Source organism: Notothenia rossii (assembly GCF_949606895.1).
Source record: "Notothenia rossii genome assembly, chromosome: 1".
NCBI classification, from domain to species: Eukaryota; Metazoa; Chordata; class Actinopteri; order Perciformes; family Nototheniidae; genus Notothenia; species Notothenia rossii.
This window is the reverse complement of record NC_136912.1, coordinates 79,668,440-79,690,422: the sequence shown is the minus strand read 5'-3', so window position 1 is coordinate 79,690,422 and position 21,983 is coordinate 79,668,440. Positions and strand designations below refer to the sequence as shown.

At 39.4% G+C, this 21,983-nt stretch overlaps 4 protein-coding genes across 6 annotated transcripts in view; 2 read left to right on the top strand and 2 right to left on the bottom strand.

The window, feature by feature from the left end:
• slc5a5 (solute carrier family 5 member 5) overlaps window positions 1–7,407 on the bottom strand; it is a 35,138-nt gene extending 27,731 nt beyond the window's left edge. Inside the window, exon 1 of the mRNA XM_079644232.1 lies at window positions 7,268–7,407. The gene's annotated coding sequence lies outside the window, so the exon portion shown is untranslated. The remainder of the gene's footprint in view (window positions 1–7,267) is intronic.
• LOC307015616 (E3 SUMO-protein ligase ZBED1-like) lies at window positions 977–2,706 on the top strand. 2 transcript variants are annotated; one of them, XM_079644343.1, is made up of 2 exons: window positions 977–1,427; window positions 1,558–2,706. In XM_079644343.1, the coding sequence occupies exons 1-2, from the start codon at window positions 1,004–1,006 to the stop codon at window positions 1,929–1,931; spliced, it is 798 nt and encodes a 265-aa protein (XP_079500469.1). In that variant the 5' UTR covers window positions 977–1,003; the 3' UTR covers window positions 1,932–2,706. The 2 variants fall into 2 exon arrangements, with proteins under 2 accessions (XP_079500469.1, XP_079500468.1); XM_079644342.1 differs by having other exon boundaries at window positions 1,555–2,706.
• On the top strand, window positions 4,858–16,255 carry jak3 (Janus kinase 3 (a protein tyrosine kinase, leukocyte)). The gene is made up of 24 exons (XM_079644177.1): window positions 4,858–4,979; window positions 5,891–6,097; window positions 6,219–6,336; window positions 6,485–6,602; window positions 6,812–6,957; window positions 7,120–7,423; window positions 7,584–7,706; window positions 7,812–7,969; window positions 8,044–8,155; window positions 8,537–8,717; window positions 9,099–9,223; window positions 9,432–9,563; window positions 9,664–9,751; window positions 10,337–10,461; window positions 10,579–10,717; window positions 10,984–11,135; window positions 11,371–11,521; window positions 11,724–11,851; window positions 12,190–12,379; window positions 12,856–12,980; window positions 13,316–13,488; window positions 13,751–13,868; window positions 13,957–14,070; window positions 14,458–16,255. The coding sequence occupies exons 2-24, from the start codon at window positions 5,899–5,901 to the stop codon at window positions 14,575–14,577; spliced, it is 3,339 nt and encodes a 1,112-aa protein (XP_079500303.1). The 5' UTR covers window positions 4,858–4,979; window positions 5,891–5,898; the 3' UTR covers window positions 14,578–16,255.
• Window positions 16,256–16,343: 88 nt separating this feature from the next.
• LOC307015605 (N-acetyllactosaminide beta-1,3-N-acetylglucosaminyltransferase 3-like) overlaps window positions 16,344–21,983 on the bottom strand; it is a 7,951-nt gene continuing 2,311 nt past the window's right edge. For both annotated transcript variants that reach the window (XM_079644319.1, XM_079644320.1), the window contains 2 exons: window positions 18,569–18,791; window positions 16,344–17,633 (listed from right to left, as the gene is read on the bottom strand). In XM_079644319.1, the coding sequence (XP_079500445.1) occupies window positions 16,485–17,429 (945 nt within the window). In that variant the 5' untranslated portion in view covers window positions 17,430–17,633; window positions 18,569–18,791 and the 3' untranslated portion in view covers window positions 16,344–16,484. The remainder of the gene's footprint in view (window positions 17,634–18,568; window positions 18,792–21,983) is intronic.

The window sequence follows — 21,983 nt, the reverse complement described above, 5'->3', positions numbered from 1 at the left end:
GCTGTTTTTCTCTCTCTCTCTCTCTCTCTCTCTCTCTCTCTCTCTCTATATATATACATATATATATACATATATATACATATATATATATATATATATACATATATATATATATATATATATATATATATAGAGTGGAGCAACATCAAGGCCATCCCCATCAGGAACCCAGACCCTGCAACAGGTGTTTCAAAAACAAGCAGCTCATGCACCTGGGTCCAAAAATGCAGACGAGCTAACGGAAGCCATTGCATTTGCCATTGCAAAAGACATGATGCCTTTCCAAATGGTGGAGCGGCCGGGCTTCTTAAAGATAATGAAGACTGCCGTGCCTCACTACAAAGTTCCAACAAGGAACTACTTTTCGAAGACGGCCATTCCGAAGATGTACAACACGGTGAAGACTGATGTGAAGAAGAGTTTGGCACAGGCTGACTACTTTGCGGCTACTACGGATCTTTGGACCAGTGAAAGAGGGGGAGGAGAGCCGTACATCAGCTTCACAGTCCACTTCATCACCCCAGAATGGCAACTGACCTCCCACTGCTTGGAGAGCCATTTTTTTCCAGATGACCACACAGCCCAAAATATTGAAGAATTTTTTGACAACATGCTGGAAGAGTGGGATATACCCAAAACCAAACTAGTCGCCGTGACAACAGACAACGCTGCCAATATGGCCAAGGCCTTTGAAGATTACACCGAACTGTGGCTGGGATGCTTTGGTCACAACTTAAACCTGGCCATATCGAAGGCCCTGAGGATGCAGAGGGTGGACGCTGCAGTGAAGGCCTGTCGGCATCTCGTCCAAGCATTCTCTCGGAGCTGGAAGAAAAAGCGAGCACTCCGAGAAAAGAAAGTGGTCCTCAACCTGCCCCAGAAGGCCCTTATTCATGATGTGGTCACCAGATGGGGATCTACATTCAAGATGGTTGAAAGATTCCTCAGCCAGCAGCAGGTAGTCTGTGCTGCACTGGCCACAGAGAGGGGGGTTTGGCATCTGATGCCTAAAGACACTGACATCTCGGTTCTGGAGCAACTCTGCCAGCTCCTTGAGCCTCTCAGCACATTCACAGACGCACTCTGTTCCGAGACACGTGTGACCTTGTCTGCAATCAAGCCTGTCCTGGACCACATTACAGGGGATGTCCTTGACGAGGAGGGTGAGCAGGATTCAGCCCTGCTGAAGAACATGAAACGGGCCATTAGGGAGGATCTTACCAAACGATACACCGGGAACAAGGTAAATGAGGTGATGCAGATGGCCTGCTTCATTGACCCTCGCTTCAAGACCAGCTTTATAGAAGCCCCTGTTGATGATTTTGTGGACAGCTGTGTTCAGGAGGCCCTGAATCTGGCACCTCCACAGATCAGACAAGAGCCAGAAGAGGAACAGTCCTACAGCAGTACCCCCACAGCAGCAGCAGGTGAGTGTATGTGGAATGGTGTGTAATGTTTTGTGTGTAATGTCTTCTGTATTTATGTATGTATGTTACTTGACACCTTAATTTCCCCCTCGGGATTAATAAATGATACTCTACTACTCTACTCTAGCAGCAGCAGCAGCAAAACAGAAAAGCCTAGCTGGGCTCAGTGGGCTGCTGAAAAAGATAACTTCAGCAAGGCAGCAGCGAGAAGAGCAGGCTTCAGGTCCAGCCACCCCAGAGGATAAGGTGAGGGAGGAGGTCAGGGTGTACCTGTCTTTGCCACCCATCCAAGCGGAGGACGATCCACTGGTGTGGTGGAGAGGGCACGCATCTGAGTTGCCTCATCTTGCCAGGATGGCAAAAAAGCTGATGTGTATCCCGGCGACCAGCGTGCCTTCCGAGAGGGTTTTCAGCACAAGTGGGTATATTGTTTCCCCACTTAGGAACTGTCTGAAAGCAGACAAGGTTAACATGCTAACCTTTTTGCACTTTAACCTAAAGTGAGAGAACTGAATCACCGCCAGGTTATTTGACAATTGTGAATGTGTAATTGTGAATGTGTAAAAAGATACATCAAAATACTTGAATATGTGCATTTGGTTACTAGTATACAGTCCTTTTTTATTCGTTTTAAATATGTTTAATATTGACAGCATTTATGATAAGTTATTTTACACAGTCTGGTTCATCTTTGTTCTGAGTAGTTAGTTCAAGTAAAATGTAAAATCTGCACAGGCTGCACTTCATTTTATGTTATGTTCCTTCAAAACCAGTTTTGCCTTACGTCGTTGTTGAATCCTGCACTTCTCATAGAGTTTTTTTTTATTTTTAACATTATATTGTAGTCCTTTTTTATTCGTTTTAAATATGTTTAATATTGACAGCATTTATGATAAGTTATTTTACACAGTCTGGTTCATCTTTGTTCTGAGTAGTTAGTTCAAGTAAAATGTAAAATCTGCACAGGCTGCACTTCATTTTATGTTATGTTCCTTCAAAACCAGTTTTGCCTTACCTCGTTGTTGAATCCTGCACTTCTCATAGAGTTTTTTTTTATTTTTAACATTATATTGTAATAAACACTCTACTTTTTAACCCATTGCTGAATGCCCCCTATTTCCATGTACTCTCATCTCCAGGTTGGATGTGGATGTTTGGGGAACAACGTTGTTGTTCGAGGTCTTCGGATCGGTACCTGGTCACCTTAATGTTAACACTAAAAAAAAAAAAAATTACCGAGATAATATCGTAAACCGTGGTAATTTTGGTCACAATAACCGTGAGCCGAAAATTTCACACCGTGACACCCCTAGACGTGACGATGACGTGACCTGTGCGTGTCCCCGCGAACAGGGCTTCAATCTACGGCACAACACCGGCGTTTTATCCAGTTTGTACACAACGATGGAGAAACTTAACAAGCAGCAGTGGTCCACTGAAGAGACCGGCTACCTACTGGGAATCTGGTCTTCGAAGAGGTACAGAGGAAGCTGGAGCACAATCGGCCATTGTTGTTGTTGTCGGTGTCAGCTGTGAGGGGTTCCCGCACGGTTTGGCTTTATGAAGCAGGCACGCAAACGGTTACGTCATGACGCAAACGATGACACAGCACCAGTCGGACTCTGGGCAGTGTGAAAAGAGCCGGAGCTAAACCGAAGAACCGGTTCTGAACCTAAAAAGCTCTAGCACGGAGCTTGAACCGGAGTTGCGTTGGTGTGAATGAGGTATTAGTGGTTCACCAATCACAACAGAGCTGGGCTCTGGTTTGAGGCAGAGGGTGAAAGGAGTGCTGCAGCACAGGCAGAATAAGACAATTAAAACATGGAAACATGTCACAGTAGAGACAACTGGGATCATCTTGTTTAACTGTTTGAGTTTTCTTTGATTTTGGAGCTGAATGCTGGTCATTGGAGATTGGAGAAATGAGAAGTGGCTTTAACCCTGCAGGAGGAGTTTGAAAGGTTTATAAATGTTGGGTTTGATGTATGATAAGGAAACACCAACAAGTGAATAAAAGGTAAAAATGTCATTTGGGACAAAATGTAAGTGTAAAATGGATATTAAAAAACGTTATAGAGTAAATAGGGGAAATAAACTATATACATTTTCAGATGTGTGCAGTTAAGCTCAAATGGTTTTGTAAAATCTACAACAGGAAACTGCTGAAACCCTCACAGACTGGAGAGGGAAACCACATTTGTCAGCCTGTTCTCTTTTCCTGTACTCTCATACGTCAATTTCTGCTCTGCCTTTGCTTTCTTCAGAATTACGTTTAATAAAAGTCTTCCCCTATGAGAGTAGTCCTTGACTGTACTCTTGCATATCAGAAAGGGTGAACGTTTAATAACCACTGTTCAAATAATGTTGAATTGATTTGCAGTGCTGGTAACGCCCCACAACCTAAAAGTATATAATGTATATATAAAGACATGCTGTTTATTTGAAATGAAATTATTCTCAAATACTGTAAATGTATCCCCTGGGAACGTAGGATGTAATGCCTTTGCAAATGTAATGGCAAATTGCAAATACGATTCTGAGATATATGGATATGATGAATAAATAACCAATATAGTCTTTTAGATATTTTGACATGGTGGTGTAAGGAAAACAGATTCCCTAATATTGAATACGTTCAACCCCCTAGCATACATTTGGATAGGTATTTTAGTTTTAATGTATTTATGACTGTTTCAGTTTGTTGGAAGAGATCTTTGCCTGGGCCAGTTGAAGAGTCCGCACCTCCTCAATACTTTTTAACTTATTTCGCAACATTACAATTCAGCTTCAGAAGAAGTTGCTGGAGGTAGAAAGAGATTTCGATGGAACTTTAACTCGTCAAAGACAGAAAACAAAGTCCGGGCAGACTCGGGGATCGTACTGCTAAACACACGTCGTATTAGCATTTGTATAGCCAAAGCCTTCTTGTTCCTTATTGGTTGATCTCGTTGAACGATTCTTTGTCGCAGACCCTCTTCCGCATATATCTACGTACATGTTACGCTTACACACATGTGTCGATTGTCATGGTCAGATTCCCTGCACTACATTGACCGACACTGGACATTGTTCGTTTTTATAGGGAGCTTTTTAATTTTCATCCACTTCCCCATAGTACCTCGACACACACATCAGAAAGAGACCTGTATACAGACCTGGGACCAGCTTTAGCAGCAGAGCCCACTACTCTCCTCTCATGAAGGTAAACACACATTCAAATAGAAACACTATTCTGACCTTGTTCACACCCTAACTCAACACTTCATTATTATACTGTATTATAGTATTTAAGTATTATACAAAATATGTATTATTCCCTTTTATTTTCTAAAACGGAGTATTCCTCAAGGCAAGTTCTACTTCAACAAGTTGCACATACTGTGAGAGACGAGATACTGTTGATAGTGTCACATCTGCTCGTCTAAATCAGGAAACCCTGAACTTCCTGTGAACACAGGCTAATACAGCTGAAACGCAGAAGTCAAAGACCAAAGACCTGGTTTCAAAGAAACAAATGATCGCAAAGAGGAGTTCTGCTGTGCAAAGTAAAAGGTAAAAGTAACAAATATCTTGATATAATGTTTACTATTAAATCTGTAAATAGAAGCTGTGTGTCAAGAAGTGTCAGTTTTATAACCACAACACGATGTTGAGAATGTGCTGCGACGTTAAAGCTTGGCTTATAGCTGTAATTTATATTTGTTAATGTAAATGATTTGAGAAGTAAACAGATCTTCGTTCTTATCAAAGTAAGCTAAATATATTTTAATCAAATAAGGGATAGTGCAACCTTATTATAAATTATTTCAGGTTATTTGTAAGTTGACATACTGTGCTTCTCATTCAGCCACAGCCAACGTGGTTTGTCTGACACAACGGGAATCCCCATAAATCTACATTTGACTTATTTAGAACAAATGTTTTGAGTCATGGTAGAGTTGTCGACAAATGTAACATACCATTTGTATTTGAACAACATGGCAACACATTATACATCCAATAACAGTAAAAGTCTGAGCCTCACTTGTGTAATTAGGCTTTTCATACTTGATTGTACAGAAAGGATTAGATGTATAAGTACAAAATAAACAACAAACATTGTTAACAAATAACCAGTGGTTATATAAAAAGTCAGCAAACAACAATTCTTTAATAAACTATTGATGCAATTTATGCAAATGTAATGTTTCTCTAGAATTGTAATGTTATAATATTTCAACTGAATTTAATGAGTCTTCATGTTTTATAGCATTGTTACTTCCTGTGAGCAAAGATGATGCAACTTCAATACACTCCTAGGAACAGGGTTTAATGAAAACTAAACAATGACTCAACTACCTGAAAAGTATAGTATAGATATATAGTATAGAAATATATTCACAAAAGCCAAAAACTATTTTTATGTATGACATTTCTCAAATGATGTGACCCTATCGAGCCTGTAATCTAGATTTGTTCCTCAGAATTACCCATGGATCTCAGCGAGGAGGAGTCGGCCCCTCTGGTGATAAGAGAGCGGGGGGGCAGTCAGAGGTCCAGCTCTAGCACCAGTCCAAGTTTACAAGTGCACCTCTACTTCTTCCCAGCCACAAAGAACGCAACCATAATACACATTACAGCCGGCCAAATTTCTGCTGAAAATGTTTGCATCCAAGCAGGCAAAAAATGTGGTAAGATTTTACTGGATAACCATGACTTAGGGCTTCTCGTACCAAAGTGTATAAATTAAACTGTGATATTCTATGTTACAATTTATAACTTCATGCTACATGACGTGATGTCTTTCTCCAGGAATCTTACCAGTTCACCAAAGTCTTTTTGCTTTGGCATCCTCCGATCTCTCATTTTGGTATCCTCCATCGCACATGTTCAACACAGAAGAAAACCTACAAGTCCACTTTAGAGTCAGGTAGGTGTCTCATTTACCTTATACATTTAACACGAGTATGTTTAAATCATTTATGGGATGGTATTTATTTCAGATTTTTTGGAAAGTCCAGGAATGAATAACGTTGTTGTTAAACTTACATAGTATATTATTTATTCCTGGTGAGCAGGTTTTCCTTTGAAAACTGGTTTGGACAAGGACCAAGAACATCGTACCGCTTCAGTCTGACCAGAGACCAAATCAGTCCAGTGCTTCACTACAGTGTCATTGACTATCTCTTTACTCAGGTAAAGTATACAACATATATTAACTTGCTCGAAAGTCCTTTCATGGTATATTTAACTAATATTAAATATAAAAAATATACCATTAATTAATTAATCAATGAGGTTGTAGGCTATATGCTAAATCTTTATCACACACATTTTTTGAAAATGCAGTTGCATGAAAAGGATATATCATCAAGACTGTGCTGTCCATTTCTTTTGGGATAAAGTTGCGAAGTGACTTTATTGCTAGTGAAGCAGGAGTGTGCCCACCTCTGAGTGCCCAGGAGGAATGCCTCGGCCTGGCCGTGCTGGACTTGTGGAGAATGGCTAAGGAGCGTCATCAGAGTGTCAGAGAGCTCTGCAAAACTGTCAGGTACTTAGATTAGGATAATATTTCATTTTCCTTAAACCCGGCCTCACAGTTAAAACTTTGATAGATCCCATTTTTCTCTTTCAGAAATAATGATTATATTGATTTGTGACATATTTGTTTTAGTTCAGAGTAAATACAAGTGCTATTCTCTTCCTCTCTCAGCTACAAATCCTGCCTTCCTAAGTTACATCGACACGACATCCAGCGACGGAACCGGCTTGATCGTTTTCGAATCCGAAACACCCTCAAGCGTTTCCTGAAGAAGCTTGGTAACTGCTCCATTGATGAGAGCTGCTTGAAGCTCAAGTACCTGATCGAACTGGCCGGCATCGAGCCGTCTCTGGGAAGCGAAACATTCCAAGTGAATTCTTCTCCCTCGCTTTCGATGTCAGCTTTCTGTCTTGTGCGTGTCACTGGGGAAACTGGGATTGAAACCAGTAGAAGTCGTCACACCGAGGGTGTCCTGGTAGGAATACATTAGACTTAAGTTAGGTTTTAAATGAGGCATGCTGGTTATTCTTTTATCCCTCCCAGAAGATGACAGTGCTTCCCAGTTTCAACACAGATCTGCTTGGCCTTGCTTCATCTTGCTCTGCATAATTAGCCATTTTTTCATTTCTTTTTAGGAATGGCAAATGTTCTGTGATTTCAAAGATATCATAGACATCAATATAAAGAGGGTTTGCCATGAGCAGGTCCCCCAAGACAGCAGGATGGTGACAATAACTCGTAAAGATGACAGATGCTTGGTAAAGGACGTATTTGATTTCCCCAATCATTATGTTTGTTTGAGATTTTGCTATTTGGATTTTATGCAAAGAATGATGTCTATTTATTATTGATTTGCACAACAGGAAGCCAACTTCCAGAGTCTCAAGGAAGCCCTTTCATTTGTGTCTCTTGTTGATGGCTACTTCAGACTGACCACAGACTCCAGCCACTACTTCTGCCAAGACATTGCTCCTCCAAGTATTCTGAAGGGGATCAAGAACCATTGCCATGGCCCAATCACGTGAGTCATTTTGATAATGCTAAATCCAAAGCCATCTTTCACACGCAGCTGTTTTATGCATTTTGTTTTATCAGATCCGAGTTTGCAGTCAACAAGTTGAAAAAGTCGGGGTTTAAAGGAAGTGCGTTTCTTCTAAGGCAGAGTCCAAAAGACTATGACAACTTCTTCCTTACCGTCTGTGTGCAGGTAAAGATTTTGTGCTGAAGCAACACAATACACAAAATACATTTGATTTAGATATTCATGTCTGTGCAGGATGCACTTTTGTATGACCAATAAAAAGATGTTCTGATGTCCTTTAACTCGATTGGCAGCCTATTTAAGCAATTTGAAATCACAGGTTTCAGTCTGTTGCACGGAAGTTTATCTCTATGCAGACTATGCAATTATTTATGAATAAAAACAATTATATGTGGGTACTTTCCCACTTAACTGTGTGCAAAAGTAATATTCATGTCATTTTGCCCTCACAACATTTGCACTTTTGCTGGAAGTCTACACAAGGATTTCGTTATAACAACCTCTTTAGTGTTGATAACATTGTGTGTACTATTTACATTTCTGCAGACTCCACTTGGACTTGATTATAAAGACTGCCTCATTATTAAGAATGAGCACTACACTCTTCCTGGTGTCCAGAAACTGTTTTCCAGCTTGAGGGAGCTCACCCGCTATTACCAACACAACAAGCTGCTTCTGGCTGAAGTACCTGTCAAGTTGGGCCGCTGCAGTCCACCCCGACCCAAAGGTGTGTTTTCCAACTCATTGATAGTATATAACAAGACAAACAATCAATACGTATGGTTAAATATGTAGCTTTGTTAAAAGTATTACCCTTCATTTCATACCGTTTTTATAATTCAGATCTATGACCAAACAGAAACTCAGCTCACATGCACTGCCAATACATAGCACATGGAGCCGTGTTATTTTGAAACATGCCAGAATACTATTGCAATTGGCTTATAACTTACTAGGGTGAACAGTGCAGTATCCAATATAACTCAATAACTCATGTAATAGTCATGTATCAACTTTACAACTAATTGTATTTGCTGAAATTAGATATGTTTCTTTATGTCTGTAACCTCAATAAACATACCCATGATGTTTTCTGCTCTTTTTACAGAACTTACAAATCTGATAATCATACGCAACAACAGCTCTGTAGAAGCTCAAGGGTCTCCAACGCCTGAAAGAAACAAATTCAGTCATATCCAGTTCCACATGATCAAATGTGAAGACCTTCAATGGGTGAGTGTGTATATAGGACTCCAACTTAAAGATGCCTGTTTCTAAAGTATATCTGAATATCAAGATGAGTGTCTTCTCTTCTAATATGTTGCTCCAATTACCCTTCAATCGTTAAAACTACTATGATGCAAACACCACTACTGTCTAACAAGAAATGTACTTTGTGTTGATTATGATGGAGGAAACTTTGATGCTTTTTTTCTGTTAGGCTGAATGCCTCGGACAGGGATCCTTCACTCGAATTTTCAAAGGCTATAAAACCGACATTCGTGATGGAGAGAAACACGTGACAGATGTTTTCCTGAAAGAGCTCGACGTTGTTCATAAAAATTGCTGGGAGGTGGGTTTCTTCAGATTAAAAAACACTGAAATGTTTTATAAATTATTCATAGATATAGCACATTAGTTTGGATACACATTATTTGTTTTCCTTCTCTCAGTCATTCTTTGAAGCTGCCAGCTTGATGAGCCAGATTTCACACAAACATCTCCTCCTGGTATATGGTGTTAGTGTTCAAGGAGTCAAAAGTAAGTCTAAACTCAAGTCCGACTTGCAATTTGCTCACACAAGCTGTGATGCCAAGTCTCCAGGAGCTCGATGACACACTCACAGGCTCACAAGCCGAAAAGAACACAAGCATCGCTGTTGCAGCTGGAAACCACACTGCAAGGTTATCCAGACGATTGCTTCATTGCTACAGTTTTACTGTCAGCTTCATGAAACTAATGTGTATTATGTTTTCTATATGTGTAAACGTAGAGTCATTTACACGTCCCTTGATGTGCAAACAACACAATTCAGCCTTCCTTTTTATCTAACTTCCATATCTGTAAAATTAAGAGATTGTATCTTGCACGGTTGACTATCCACAGACAGACAGGCACAGAAATATAAAAAGCTTCCTTAGTACTAAAAACCTCATCGGTGGAAGGTTCAAAGTAGGTTCCTTCAGGTGCAAATTTTGCTATGACGACACAGCCTCTGGAAAAAAGTGTCCTCACATCAGATCCTCATCTGACCCCGACTCAGTCTGTTATCTGTGGGTGAGCATTTCTGACCCTGTGTCTGGTTTGAAGTACAGCTGTAGAAACAAACCTCCCTGTGCCTCACAGACATCATGGTGCAGGAGTTTGTCAAGTACGGGGCCCTGGACCTTTACTTGAAGAGAGGGGGATCTGTGTCAGTGAGCTGGAAACTTGACGTAGCCAAGCAGCTCGCATCAGCCCTCAACTTTCTGGTAAGATAAACGTTTTAATGTAGAGCATTACTACTAGTCCCAGGATTGGCAAGTTAAACTTTGTCAAAGTTGAATGATGCAGCTCACTATAATAAGTCAACATATACTGCCTAACAGGAAGAAAAGAACATTGTTCATGGAAATATCTGCGGAAAGAATCTGCTGCTGGCCAGAGAAGGTGACCCATCACAGGGCAGCTCTCCGTTCATAAAGCTGAGTGACCCGGGCATCAGTGTGGCCATGCTGGGGAAGAATGGTAAATCTTCAGGGAAGTAGAGACACCTGATGAATGATACTGTAGTTATAGAACCATTTAGTAACTATAAAAAAGTGGATGGACTTGCTAAGTGTTTGCTGTATACACACACATACATACTTTAATCTCAAGGTAAATAAAAACAAAATGACATCCAAATATGTTTAACACATTTAAAAGGTTGAAACCTAGTCCATGAGCATTATTTATTTGTGTGTGTGTGTGTGTGTGTGTGTGTGTGTGTGTGTGTGTGTGTGTTTGTTTAGTGATCCTAGACAGGATCCCTTGGGTGGCCCCTGAAGTGCTGGAGGCCCCAGACAACCTGACTCTGGAGTGTGATAAGTGGAGCTTTGGTGCCACTGTGTGGGAAATCTTCAACAATGGGAACACACCACTGCAGGGCTGTGATCTGGATAAGGTACTACTTTTATTTTGTACTTTATATAAACTAACTGGTAGCAGTAACAGGTTGTTGTATTACTCTGCTTAAGCTACTTATGAGTTCAAGTGACTTAAAGAGTCGGTTCAGGAAAGTAACTGGTATTGAAGGTGATGAAACCTGTGAATCAGATCTTAAATGCAACCATACATTTTACCATCTAGCCTATGGGGATAGTACAGTGAATGATACGAGTCACTGATGTTTTCTGCAGAAGCGACAGTTTTACGAGAGCTTCCAGCAGCTGCCTCCCTCCCAGTGGACGGAGCTGGCCGATCTGGTCAGTCAGTGCATGGACTACCAGGCTGCGTTCAGACCCTCCTGTCGCAGCATCATCCGTCAACTCAACAGTCTGATCACTTCAGGTTATCATGTGTATCAATACTTTGCTCATAATGAATACAACCAGTATAAACCACATATCTTATCAAAGGGTTTAGTGTGTTTCAATTAAATAACTAAATGTATCTGTGATCATTCACAACATGTGTAGTGGTTTTGGAATCAGGTGAATTGAATACATCAGGAAACCAAAAGTCAGTACTTGTGTTTTGTGTTTCATGGCAGACTATGTGATACTGCACGCCACTGAGCCCGTGGCACAGAGCCCTGTGTGGAGAGCCCTCAGCCCCGATCAAGGCGAACAGACTTTGTTTGAGGAGAGACACCTACGATACATCTCCCCTCTGGGGAAAGTAAGTCTACAGTGCTACAATAGGACTACAATATTTAGAATTTTGGACAATCGGTGCACTTTAATGATCATGATCTTGTGTTTTGAGAAAATCTAATGAATCTTGTCAAGATACTGTGCTAGTATTGTCTGTATGCCCAGGATGTTAAGACAACTTAAAATACACAGCCTTTGTTATATTTGTAATCAACCCTTGTCGTTTTAGACTTCCTCAGTGGTGCACAAGACCTTGTGTTTGATGGACTAACAGGTGTAAACAGGCTGTTGTGAGGGCATGGTGGTGAGGTAATTTAAACGTTTTTGGGATGTGACTGACTGAACGAGTCAAAATCTTTCCAGGGAAACTTTGGCAGTGTTGAACTTTGCCGTTATGACCCGCTGGGGGATAACACTGGTGAGATGGTCGCTGTAAAGAAGCTGCAGCCCAACAAGCTGTCGACCCTTGAGGACTTCAAGAAAGAGGTCAAAACCCTCAGCGTTTTGGACTATGAGTACATCGTCAAATACAAAGGAGTCTGTTACAGCACAGGTAATAAAACAATTATTGCAAACATAGCACACGATGTTCTAAAATGTGGTCATCAACTTCAGTAAAAGAACACATTTGTAAGACTTCTTATTTGAATGTATAATTTTTTAATCATATATTCTATTTGGAAAGAGTTCGTTTTTTGTAATCACTGTTTAATAGATTTTTTTGCTCCCTTAAGTGAGAAGTACACAAAAGGAAATACCATTGTGGCTTTAACTAAATGTCCTAAAAACAGTTATTTGCCAGACTTGGTGTCATTTTTTGTTATACTATACTATAATATAATTATTATATGGCAATTATTATGCATCTTCTGCATAATCCAGGATTTACATTTTACTTCACATTTTAAATCAGTGTTAGATCATGGTGCAGAGGGACTTATACAGATACAAAAGATACAATTGGAAGTGTTATTTTTCAGGGTTTGTAATTGATTGGGTTGAATAAATTCAATGTTTGTTTGTTCACAGGTCGCCTCAGTATGAGTTTGGTGATGGAGTACCTACCCTACGGCAGCCTTATTAACTACTTGGATAGTAACCGACTTCACGTTAACACATGGCGTTTGCTGCTTTTTGCTTCTCAGATCTGTAAGGTAAGAGTCAGATGTATGAATTCAACTCATGCAAACAGTTAGAATTACAACCTTTGAGAAGGTTCTGTTTGAATTGACAGTGATTGAATTATTGCCTGACAAAATCTTGCTACTTTTACATTGATCTTTTGAATACTGAGACCTAAGGTCTTTTCAAAAACAAGAATACGCTTTAATATTAAAAAAAAAAATTAGGTATCTTTTTTTTCCACAAATCAACTACATTTTCACAAGCTATAAACTAGTACCAAATGATGATTGCACAGCATAAAACAAATTAGACATGGACAACATATATTTCATTTTTTTCTGTTTTGTCATTTTCTCATTTCCAGGGGATGGAGCACCTGCAGACCTTGCGCTATGTGCACAGAGACCTCGCAGCCAGAAATATCCTAGTGGCCAGTGAGTCGCTGGTGAAAATAGCTGATTTTGGGCTGACCAAAATTGTTCCTTTTGACAAGGAATATTACAGAGTATCGCAACCCGGAGACAGCCCCATTTTCTGGTAGCTATCCTTATTATTAAACATTCAAATGCTCTTTTATCTGAAGTGTAATTGCATTAATATATAACTATTTGCAGTTTGTGGACCCAAAATGTCCCTAGCATTAAATGATAAATGAAAAATGTTGTGAAGGGTTGTGCCGAGGCCTAACGTTCGTTCAAATCAGATAGGGAGATAGCTGTTGCCAGGCTTTGCACTAAGCTAACATATCAGCTGCCAACTGTAGCCTTATATTCAACCATACACCGCTCTTCTAATGCAGGTACGCCCCAGAGTCTATCAATGAGTCCAGATTCTCCCACAAGTCAGATGTCTGGAGTTTTGGAGTCGTTCTTCACGAGCTCTTCAGCTACTGCGACATCAACTCGAACCCAAAAAGAGTAAGAAGCTTACTTGTCTTTATGTATTCAAAATGTTTCAATATTTCCCCCTTTTTAAAACAATCTTTCCTTCATTTTACTGTTTTAGCTATGTATGCGGGAGATTGGAAACAATGTGCAGAGTCAGTCCATTTCAATGTATCTGGCAAATATTCTAAAGAATAACTGGAGGATGCCAGCTCCTCCAAACTGCCCAGCCAAGGTATGTTCACTCTTTGTGGTTCAATAGTTGAAATGCAGTAGTCCTTGTGTAGGACTAGTATTAAAAAGGTATTTTATTTGTCACTTTTTCTACCTAGCTCTAACAAATATATTGCAATGTTAAGGTAATTACAATGGAAATCATCTTTGGGGTAATGATGTGGCCTCTGTTTTATACAATGCAAGTGTTGCTCAAAATGAAAAAACATTATGCAAATATTTATCTTAATTCTGGAAGAAAATTACAAGAGTCTTTGCTGTTGACGAAATGTGTTGTAAACATTTTGCCCCATCTTGTTGAACTAGTCACTACAACTCTCATACAAAACATTTAAATAACAGTTATTCACTTTGTTGAATATTATATTTTTGTCATTTATGACACCAGGTGTACAGTTTGATGAGGCAATGCTGGGCGTACGACTTCGAGGAGCGACCTTGTTTCTCTGGCCTGGGAAACCAAATTGAAGCCATCATGCAGGACGAGAGAGAGAACACTAAAGGCTGACAATCCCATAAATCCCTTTTAGATTAGCTTGAAAATGCATTGTCACAAAGCTAACACAGCTATAGACATGTGGTAATATAGAATATGAGGCATTGCTGTAGATCAGGGGTAGCCAACAGGTGCCCGCGGGCACTTAGTCGCCCGCATGGGCAACTTGAGTAGCCCGCCGGGCATGTTCTGAAAATATCTCGCCAAGCAAATCCAAAATGTATAAAATACACAAAACAAAAAAGGAAATGTAGTTAACAGAACCTACCCTATGCATAAACGAAACCTCAATCATAGCGAACCCTATCTAATTACTACAACTCTATATCTATCTAACACCCCTCCTCCCCCCTCCCCCACAATGAATATCGACCAATCACGTTGTGGCTTGATTTGCGGGACCAGCGTTGCAGTCGGGAAGAAAAACAATGTGGCACCTCCCCGCTGATTTTCCTTCTGGCAGAATCTACACACCAGCCCCATTGAACAGCCTATCATGCCAGCCGATACCACACATGAGGGGCAGAGTTTTACTGTGTGTGTGTTGCAACTTGCATATATATTTAATGCACTTGACGCACACATACACATGGCGTAATTTCCTTAAAAAAAACAGTTTAAAAGGGGAGTGATTAGTCAAATATGCATAAATGAAAAGATAGAATGCTAACTAAGTAACATAAGATAAGAATAAACAAGTTAAAATGATTTGTTATTGGTTCTGATCATATCCTAAAGATGTTTGGATTATTGAAAAGTATACAACTCCCTTTCATATGAGTGTTGAGAGCTGTATCCATCAATTCATTTTGTGCTCCAGATTGATGCATTTCACTTCAACATTTAAAAAAAAATTCCCCTGGAGGATGTGAGGTCCCCCCCCCAAAATAAAGCAGGTTAAAATAATTAAATTGCAAACATGTTATTTTAGTAAACACTGAAAACGGGTCCCACAGACCCAAACAGCACACAAAGGTTAAAGGTAAGCATATAATGTTAAAATGTGCTAAATATATATAGTGCAAAAAACAAAAAAAAGAGGAGTAAAAGTAGCCCCCGACTTGTTTTATTTTTTGAAAGTAGCCCTCGTCCTAAAAAAGGTTGGTGACCCCTGCTGTAGATTAAACTACCCAGCAGTATATAAAGGAGTGAAAAATAGCACAATCTTACATATTCAGATACAGATTAATGCAGCAGTAACATTAATATAGAAACATCATATACAAACAGAGACCATCTGACTGCACAAGGACTCATTGTACTTTTGATAACTTCTATGTACATTTAGCTGATAATACTTTCATACTTTAACACAAGTAAGGTTTTGAATGCAGTACCAATACCCAGTTTGGTAATAGTATTTTTACTTTAGTAAAGTATTAGAATACATATTCCACAAGAGGTGTATTCTCACGGCCATCTTCACATAAGATCACGTTCATTGTAGAGTTTTTAGTTGTCCATGTTTTCTTGTTAAACAGTGTGATGTATAAACAAACAATACAAAAAAAGTTGAATGTTCATAACGCATGGTTGGCAGAAAAAATCTCATTCACTCATCATTTTATATTTTCCTTAATTCATTTATACTGTGGTAATTGTTGTACTTTTCAGTGGCTTAATTTCATGTAATTTGTAATCTTTTTTAAATCCCTCACGTGTTTGAAATAAAGCAATTTTGTGGAAACAGCTTTTGAAAATGTTTATTGATTGACACTTTGTAAAATTAGCTTTTTTAATATAAATGTATTTATATGAATAATTGAATAACTTAAGAGTATACCTTAAAATAGGTTAGACTGTGTCTTCAAAAGAGCAGAGCAATGATAATAAGAAGTCACTTTCGAACAAAAGTGGATACTTTAGATTAACCTGAATCAGTGTAATATAAGGTTTACACAAGTCAAGGAATCATATTCTCAAGGTCCACATTTTAAATTCAGATCAGATAGTTTATGCCACATGAAATACATTCTAGCTGATAAGAATCTGTGTATCAGTAAGAGGTCTCTATAATAACAAGGATCATATAGATCTACGCTCTGTGCTCTACTTGCTGAAGGCAAGCGTAGTCCAAAAGTCCTAAAGCCCATATGAGAAGCGGGACTTAGTGCTGCTTTGGCCAGACACATCCCCATGTAAACATCATCAATGGGAAGAATGGTAATAGACCGAGACATGTTGTATATAACCATAGCTGTATAACCAGACAGGAGGAAGCCCCCACCACCACAGTAAGAGGGATATGACTCTGACTTCTGCACCTGCACTGGGATATAGTATTTGCTTTTTTTCTCCCGCACAGGCCCTTTGCCCGCGATCAGATGGCCAGCAAAGAGGTGTTTGCTTCCATCGTTGTCCTTTAGGCCTTGGAGATACTCGACCATGTTGCTTGTGTGGGCAAAGACGTCATCGTCACCATTCAGAAGGAAGCGAGCGTTTGGACAGTTTTGTTCCATCCATTCCAGGAAGAGGATCTGCTTCAAGGTGAGGTTGAAAAATGAATCATGAAAGTCCCATTGGATGATGTCATTGTATTCACGTTGCTCTACCTTGAGTAGTTTGTTCAGTCTCTCTTTCTCAAAACCAGTATCTGTGGTCCCTGATATGAAGACCCTCCGGATCCACACACCATTGTGTAGCCTCTCTTTAGCCCAGGTTTTACGCAGCACCTCTCGACGGTCGTAGTTGCCAGGGGAACTTTTAATGACCAGCAGAAGGAAGACTTCTGCAGATTTATCAGCTCCTCCACATTTGTCAGGAAGGTCCAGTAGCATGGGGAAATGGCGACAGTGTCGATAATAGAGAAAGTCTTGGATGTGCTGAGGAAGAGTTTTGAAGCCTGTGATGTTGGCAGCAGACATATTTTGTTGACATTCTTGCCAGGAATAGACATAGGTGTTTTTTTGTATGGTTGACTTCTTTGACTGTCGTCCATTCTGACTCTAACTTGTAAGTGGTTGGATGTATGGTGAGTCAAAACACCTTTCCAGAGATTGAAAACCAACAAACCAAAAGCTCCACATATAAGAAGAGCTGTTGTCCTATTTTTTTTCATTCTTCACTCTCTGCAAAACAAAAACACAACAAAACACTTTTTTCTCACAGCAGTATGAACATTATAATACATTTGAGCAATACGTCTATACCTATTGTATACTAACAATAGGCTGATAATATTCAGAGTAATAATTAAGAATAAAACGTTAATCTAAGCAGTGGTGGCCTAAAGGTTTGAGAAGCGAGCTCGTGCTGAGAAGCTCATCAGCTCAATATACTGGACTTTAGAGTCTAAAAGTGAATGGCAGCCTACAGATGAGGTTCCATATCTTCTATGGTTTTGTACTTTCATAATGTGATTTTATTAAAGCCCTTAGCAAATAAATAGCCAAATGAAGACTGCAGTAATCAGTATGTAGGGAACAGACGGCAAGAGCAAGTTAATCAGTAACTAAAGTTTAAGTTCCTTAAATGCTTGTAAAACTAGAGTCAACTGAGAGGTAACAGTTGATCATGAGGTCAGCAGTTTAACTGAAATAATAAAAAAGGCAAGAAACTTTGAAAGTCCTTCAAAGAACAACCGTATTACTTTTCTCTCCATGCTGCATAAGTCAAGAGGACTGATCACAGTCTGTCATTTTTAAGAGAAATAGCAACCCTGTATATCTCAAAATAATTCTCCGACACATACTGACTACTTTTTTAACTCGTAATAATTCACCATTACTTATATTGTAAAGGCAGAATTTCAAGATTCAAAGTCGAGGAAAGGCTCATATATTCTATCATTCATTTTAATAGAGAAATTGACTTTCTTTTAACACATCAGTCATTTATGTGAAGACTTAATTTAAACCTTCTTTCGCTGTAAACTGAAACTCTAAAACCGCCACATATCTGACCTGGGAGCATTGAATTACTTCTACAAGTGCTTTATCAACTTTTAGTTCTTATTAAACAAAGCAACACTTAGATGATTACTATCAAGTAAAGTTGTACAAACCTTAAATGTGTTGAGCTGTGTTTGGATTTGACGTTTTCGCTGGTGCTTTATATCAAAAATGAATCCACTCTTCTATTTCCCTCGACAAGTAGAGCAGGATGGCTAGTAGGAAGTGATTGCTGGTATAAAGGGTTCCTTTGCTGCCGCTCCCTTAACCCTCCGGTATCATTCGATTGGACTACGTAAATTAGTCATTCGAGACAAAAATGTCCACTGCAAAAGACTTTGATAAAAACATTATATTAAAAGGTTTATTTCACAACTTTTTTGGGTTCAATCTTTAAAGCAACTTCCGCACTAATAGAAAATACCAAATATGTAATCATTTTCAGGATTTTAACCCTTTAAATGCCATTTTGAAAACATGAAACCGCTGTTTTTTTTCATGATGAAAACAGAGAAAATTAGTTATTTTCTAAAAAATACATATCTGGTGACTGGCTCTTTTTTTTATAACAGTATTGGATATGTCAAAGATTAGCAACAAAATTGATTTTTTTGCATTATTAGTTTTTGCACAAAATCAGATTGAACAAAAAAGTTACATATTAGTCCTTCGGGACAAAAATGTCCACTTCCAAAAACTGCTCTAAAATGACAACCGATTAATATTTTTTTTAACTTTTTGGGGTTAAATCTTTCAATCAACTTCAGTCCTGATCGAAAATACCAAATGTTAAATTATGTTCAGGATTTTAACCCTTGAACTGCCAGTTTGAAAACATGAATTTGCGTTTTCTATGAAAAACATGCACAAAAAGGCAGTTCTTTTCCATATAATGAATGTTGGGGGGGGTCGGCTTTTTAATTTTTTTTATCACAGTCTTGGATATGTCAAAGAATAGCAACAACATTGATTTTGGTTGATTATTAGTTTTTGCAGAAAATCAGATTAAACAAAAAACTCACACATTAGTCATTTGGGTCAAAAATGTCCACTTCCAAAAACTCTAAAATTACAACAGATTCATAATTTTAAAAACTTTTTGGGGTTAAATCTTTCAATCAACTTCAGTCCTGATCAAAAATACCAAATATTAACTTATGTTCAGGATTTTAACCCTTGAACTGCCAGTTTGAAAACATGAATTTGCGTTTTCTATGAAAAACATGCACAAAAAGGCAGTTATTTTCCATATAATAAATGTTGGGGGGGTCGGCTTTTTTTTTATCACAGTCTTGGATATGTCAAAGAATAGCAACAACATTGATTTTGGTTGATTATTAGTCTTTGCACAGAATCAGATTAAACAAAAAACTCACATTAGCCGCTCGTGTCCCATCCACTCCCATTATAACCACATCTTTTGATCTCTCCGCCATACCGGTATAAAATCATGCATTTTGTAATTTCAGGGTTTTATATTGGAGGAAAATAATTCAATTTGTCCTTTTTATTCTATATCACCAGATGTGACATTTTACCATTGAATTACATTGTCATTTCTTGGTTTCTTTGCCTGTTGTATAATGGGGCCCTGACAGCCATTGGAATACATGTATGCAACTATATGATGTAGGTGTGTTGGTATGCATGTGGAAGAGTGGTATCAGCTGAGAAATGTGTGTATGTGTGTGTATGTGTGTGTGTGTGTGTGTACAGAGACAACAATATACAGTAGATTTGGTTTACAGCAAGTCACAGTTTTCGCCTCATATCTTTCTTTCTTTCTCTCTCTTTTTCTCTCACTCCCTCATTCCCAAACTCATACACACTCGTACATATTAAACCTCCTTATACCTTGTGTGTGTGTGAGTGATTGTGTGTGAGAATGAGACAGGACTAAGTGTGCTCTCATGGTGTTTTGTTTTTCATTTTTGCTGTTTCATGTGTCTTTGAGGTAAACAGATGTATGATCTTGACCCAGCTTGACCTCGTTGTTTTGAATTGTTTGGAACTTCAAAGTCCTTTGATAATGTCAAACAGACATACACAGCGATACACTGCGACTGTAAAGTTTTTTTAAAGCCATTTTCTGTCTCTCTTTCTCCTCACAGACGTAAACTGATGGGAGACATGTGGTTTAGTTTTTTTTTTTACTTGGTGGGTAGGTCCTTAGTGATTCCTCAATGTCCATTGATCATTTCAGACCATGATGGCTGCCGGCCGAGATTTCCTTGACGGACATACGAATCCACCAATCCCACACAGTGTAAAGTCAAGCTGTTTTGAGTGGCCATATTGGCTGCTGTGCCCTGGTTACAGTCTCACAGGAGATACCGATGGAAAGCTAAACTTTCAGCGATTCCGCGGATATCTGAATCATATTTCTTCTCCTTATAATCGAAAATATATGATTAATTACGTAAATGATGCGCACTTGGACGCGCCGGCGCGTCCACCGACTCAAAGAACAGTAGTGAGTACAACTCTAACACAGAAAATACCTGTCTATGCTGCCCCAGAACGCCTCGTTGGAGAATTTTCTTTTTCCATTTTTTCTTCCTGGTCAAAGTGACGTAACGCTAGACCAAATGGACCAATCCGCGGAGCTTCCCACACACACACACACACACACACTAGGGGTTTCACAACTACCAATATTTACTAGTCGACACGTTTTTCAAAATAGCAGTCGACTAGTCGACACGTCATAATAAAGACACACAAAGAGAGGTTTACAACTGTATTTTCTATTGGAACTCATACAGTAACATTAAACACTGCATTTTAATTTGTGTTACATGGCTGAGTAAATAACAAACAGTAACTGGACTCACCAAAATCGACAGCAAAAAACTCTTATTTACATAAATGCCACGTAAATCCAGTGCGCAACACTTTATTCGCTGTCCTCCACGATAACGTCCACCTTTCCATATTTTTGGTTTGAACACCAACGCATCGACATGTGAGGGAAGGAGGCTTGACCGCTTTCGGGTGAAAGTGTTGCCTGCCAGGGAAAAAACCCTCTCACTCAGGGTGCTTGTGGCTGAAATAGCCAGGTAGCTCCTCGAAAGCGGGGAAGCGGTGCACGTTTTCTGCCCACCACTCCAGTGGATTATCCATTGTGGGGATATGCGGTGTCCGCTGGCAGTAATCCCGTGGCTCATCATCCGCATCACTGTTGACCCGTGTTTTCTTGCTGTTCGTTTGCCTCTGTTCAGTGCTGACGCCGGTCCGTTGCTCACTGGTGCTAGCATTACTGCTAGTGCTAGCTGTCCGCAGCGGGTGTTTCATCTTCAGATGGTTGCGCATAGCAGATGCATTTGTATTGTACTTCAGTACAGCTGTACACAACTGACACTTCACTGTGGAGTTAGTTACATCTCCGTTGAAGTACTGCCATATACATAAGAATTGTCGGACGTGTTTTGGAGCATTTTGCAGCACCTCATTTACCTCCATTTTTTTCGCGACTAGTTGACTAGGGCCTACAGCACCGACTAGTGGTAAAGGTAGTCAAAGGTAGTC

Excerpts from the sequence above, each read along its gene's own strand:
- LOC307015616 (XM_079644342.1), top strand. The coding sequence starts at position 1,004 with ATGCCTAAAGACACTGACATCTCGGTTCTGGAGCAACTCTGCCAGCTC. Across the intron at positions 1,428-1,554 it reads TACCCCCACAGCAGCAGCAG|CAGCAGCAGCAGCAAAACAG; the intron begins GTGAGTGTATGT and ends ACTCTACTCTAG.
- jak3 (XM_079644177.1), top strand. The coding sequence starts at position 5,899 with ATGGATCTCAGCGAGGAGGAGTCGGCCCCTCTGGTGATAAGAGAGCGG. Across the intron at positions 6,958-7,119 it reads GAGCTCTGCAAAACTGTCAG|CTACAAATCCTGCCTTCCTA; the intron begins GTACTTAGATTA and ends TTCCTCTCTCAG. Across the intron at positions 9,752-10,336 it reads TAGTGTTCAAGGAGTCAAAA|ACATCATGGTGCAGGAGTTT; the intron begins GTAAGTCTAAAC and ends TGTGCCTCACAG.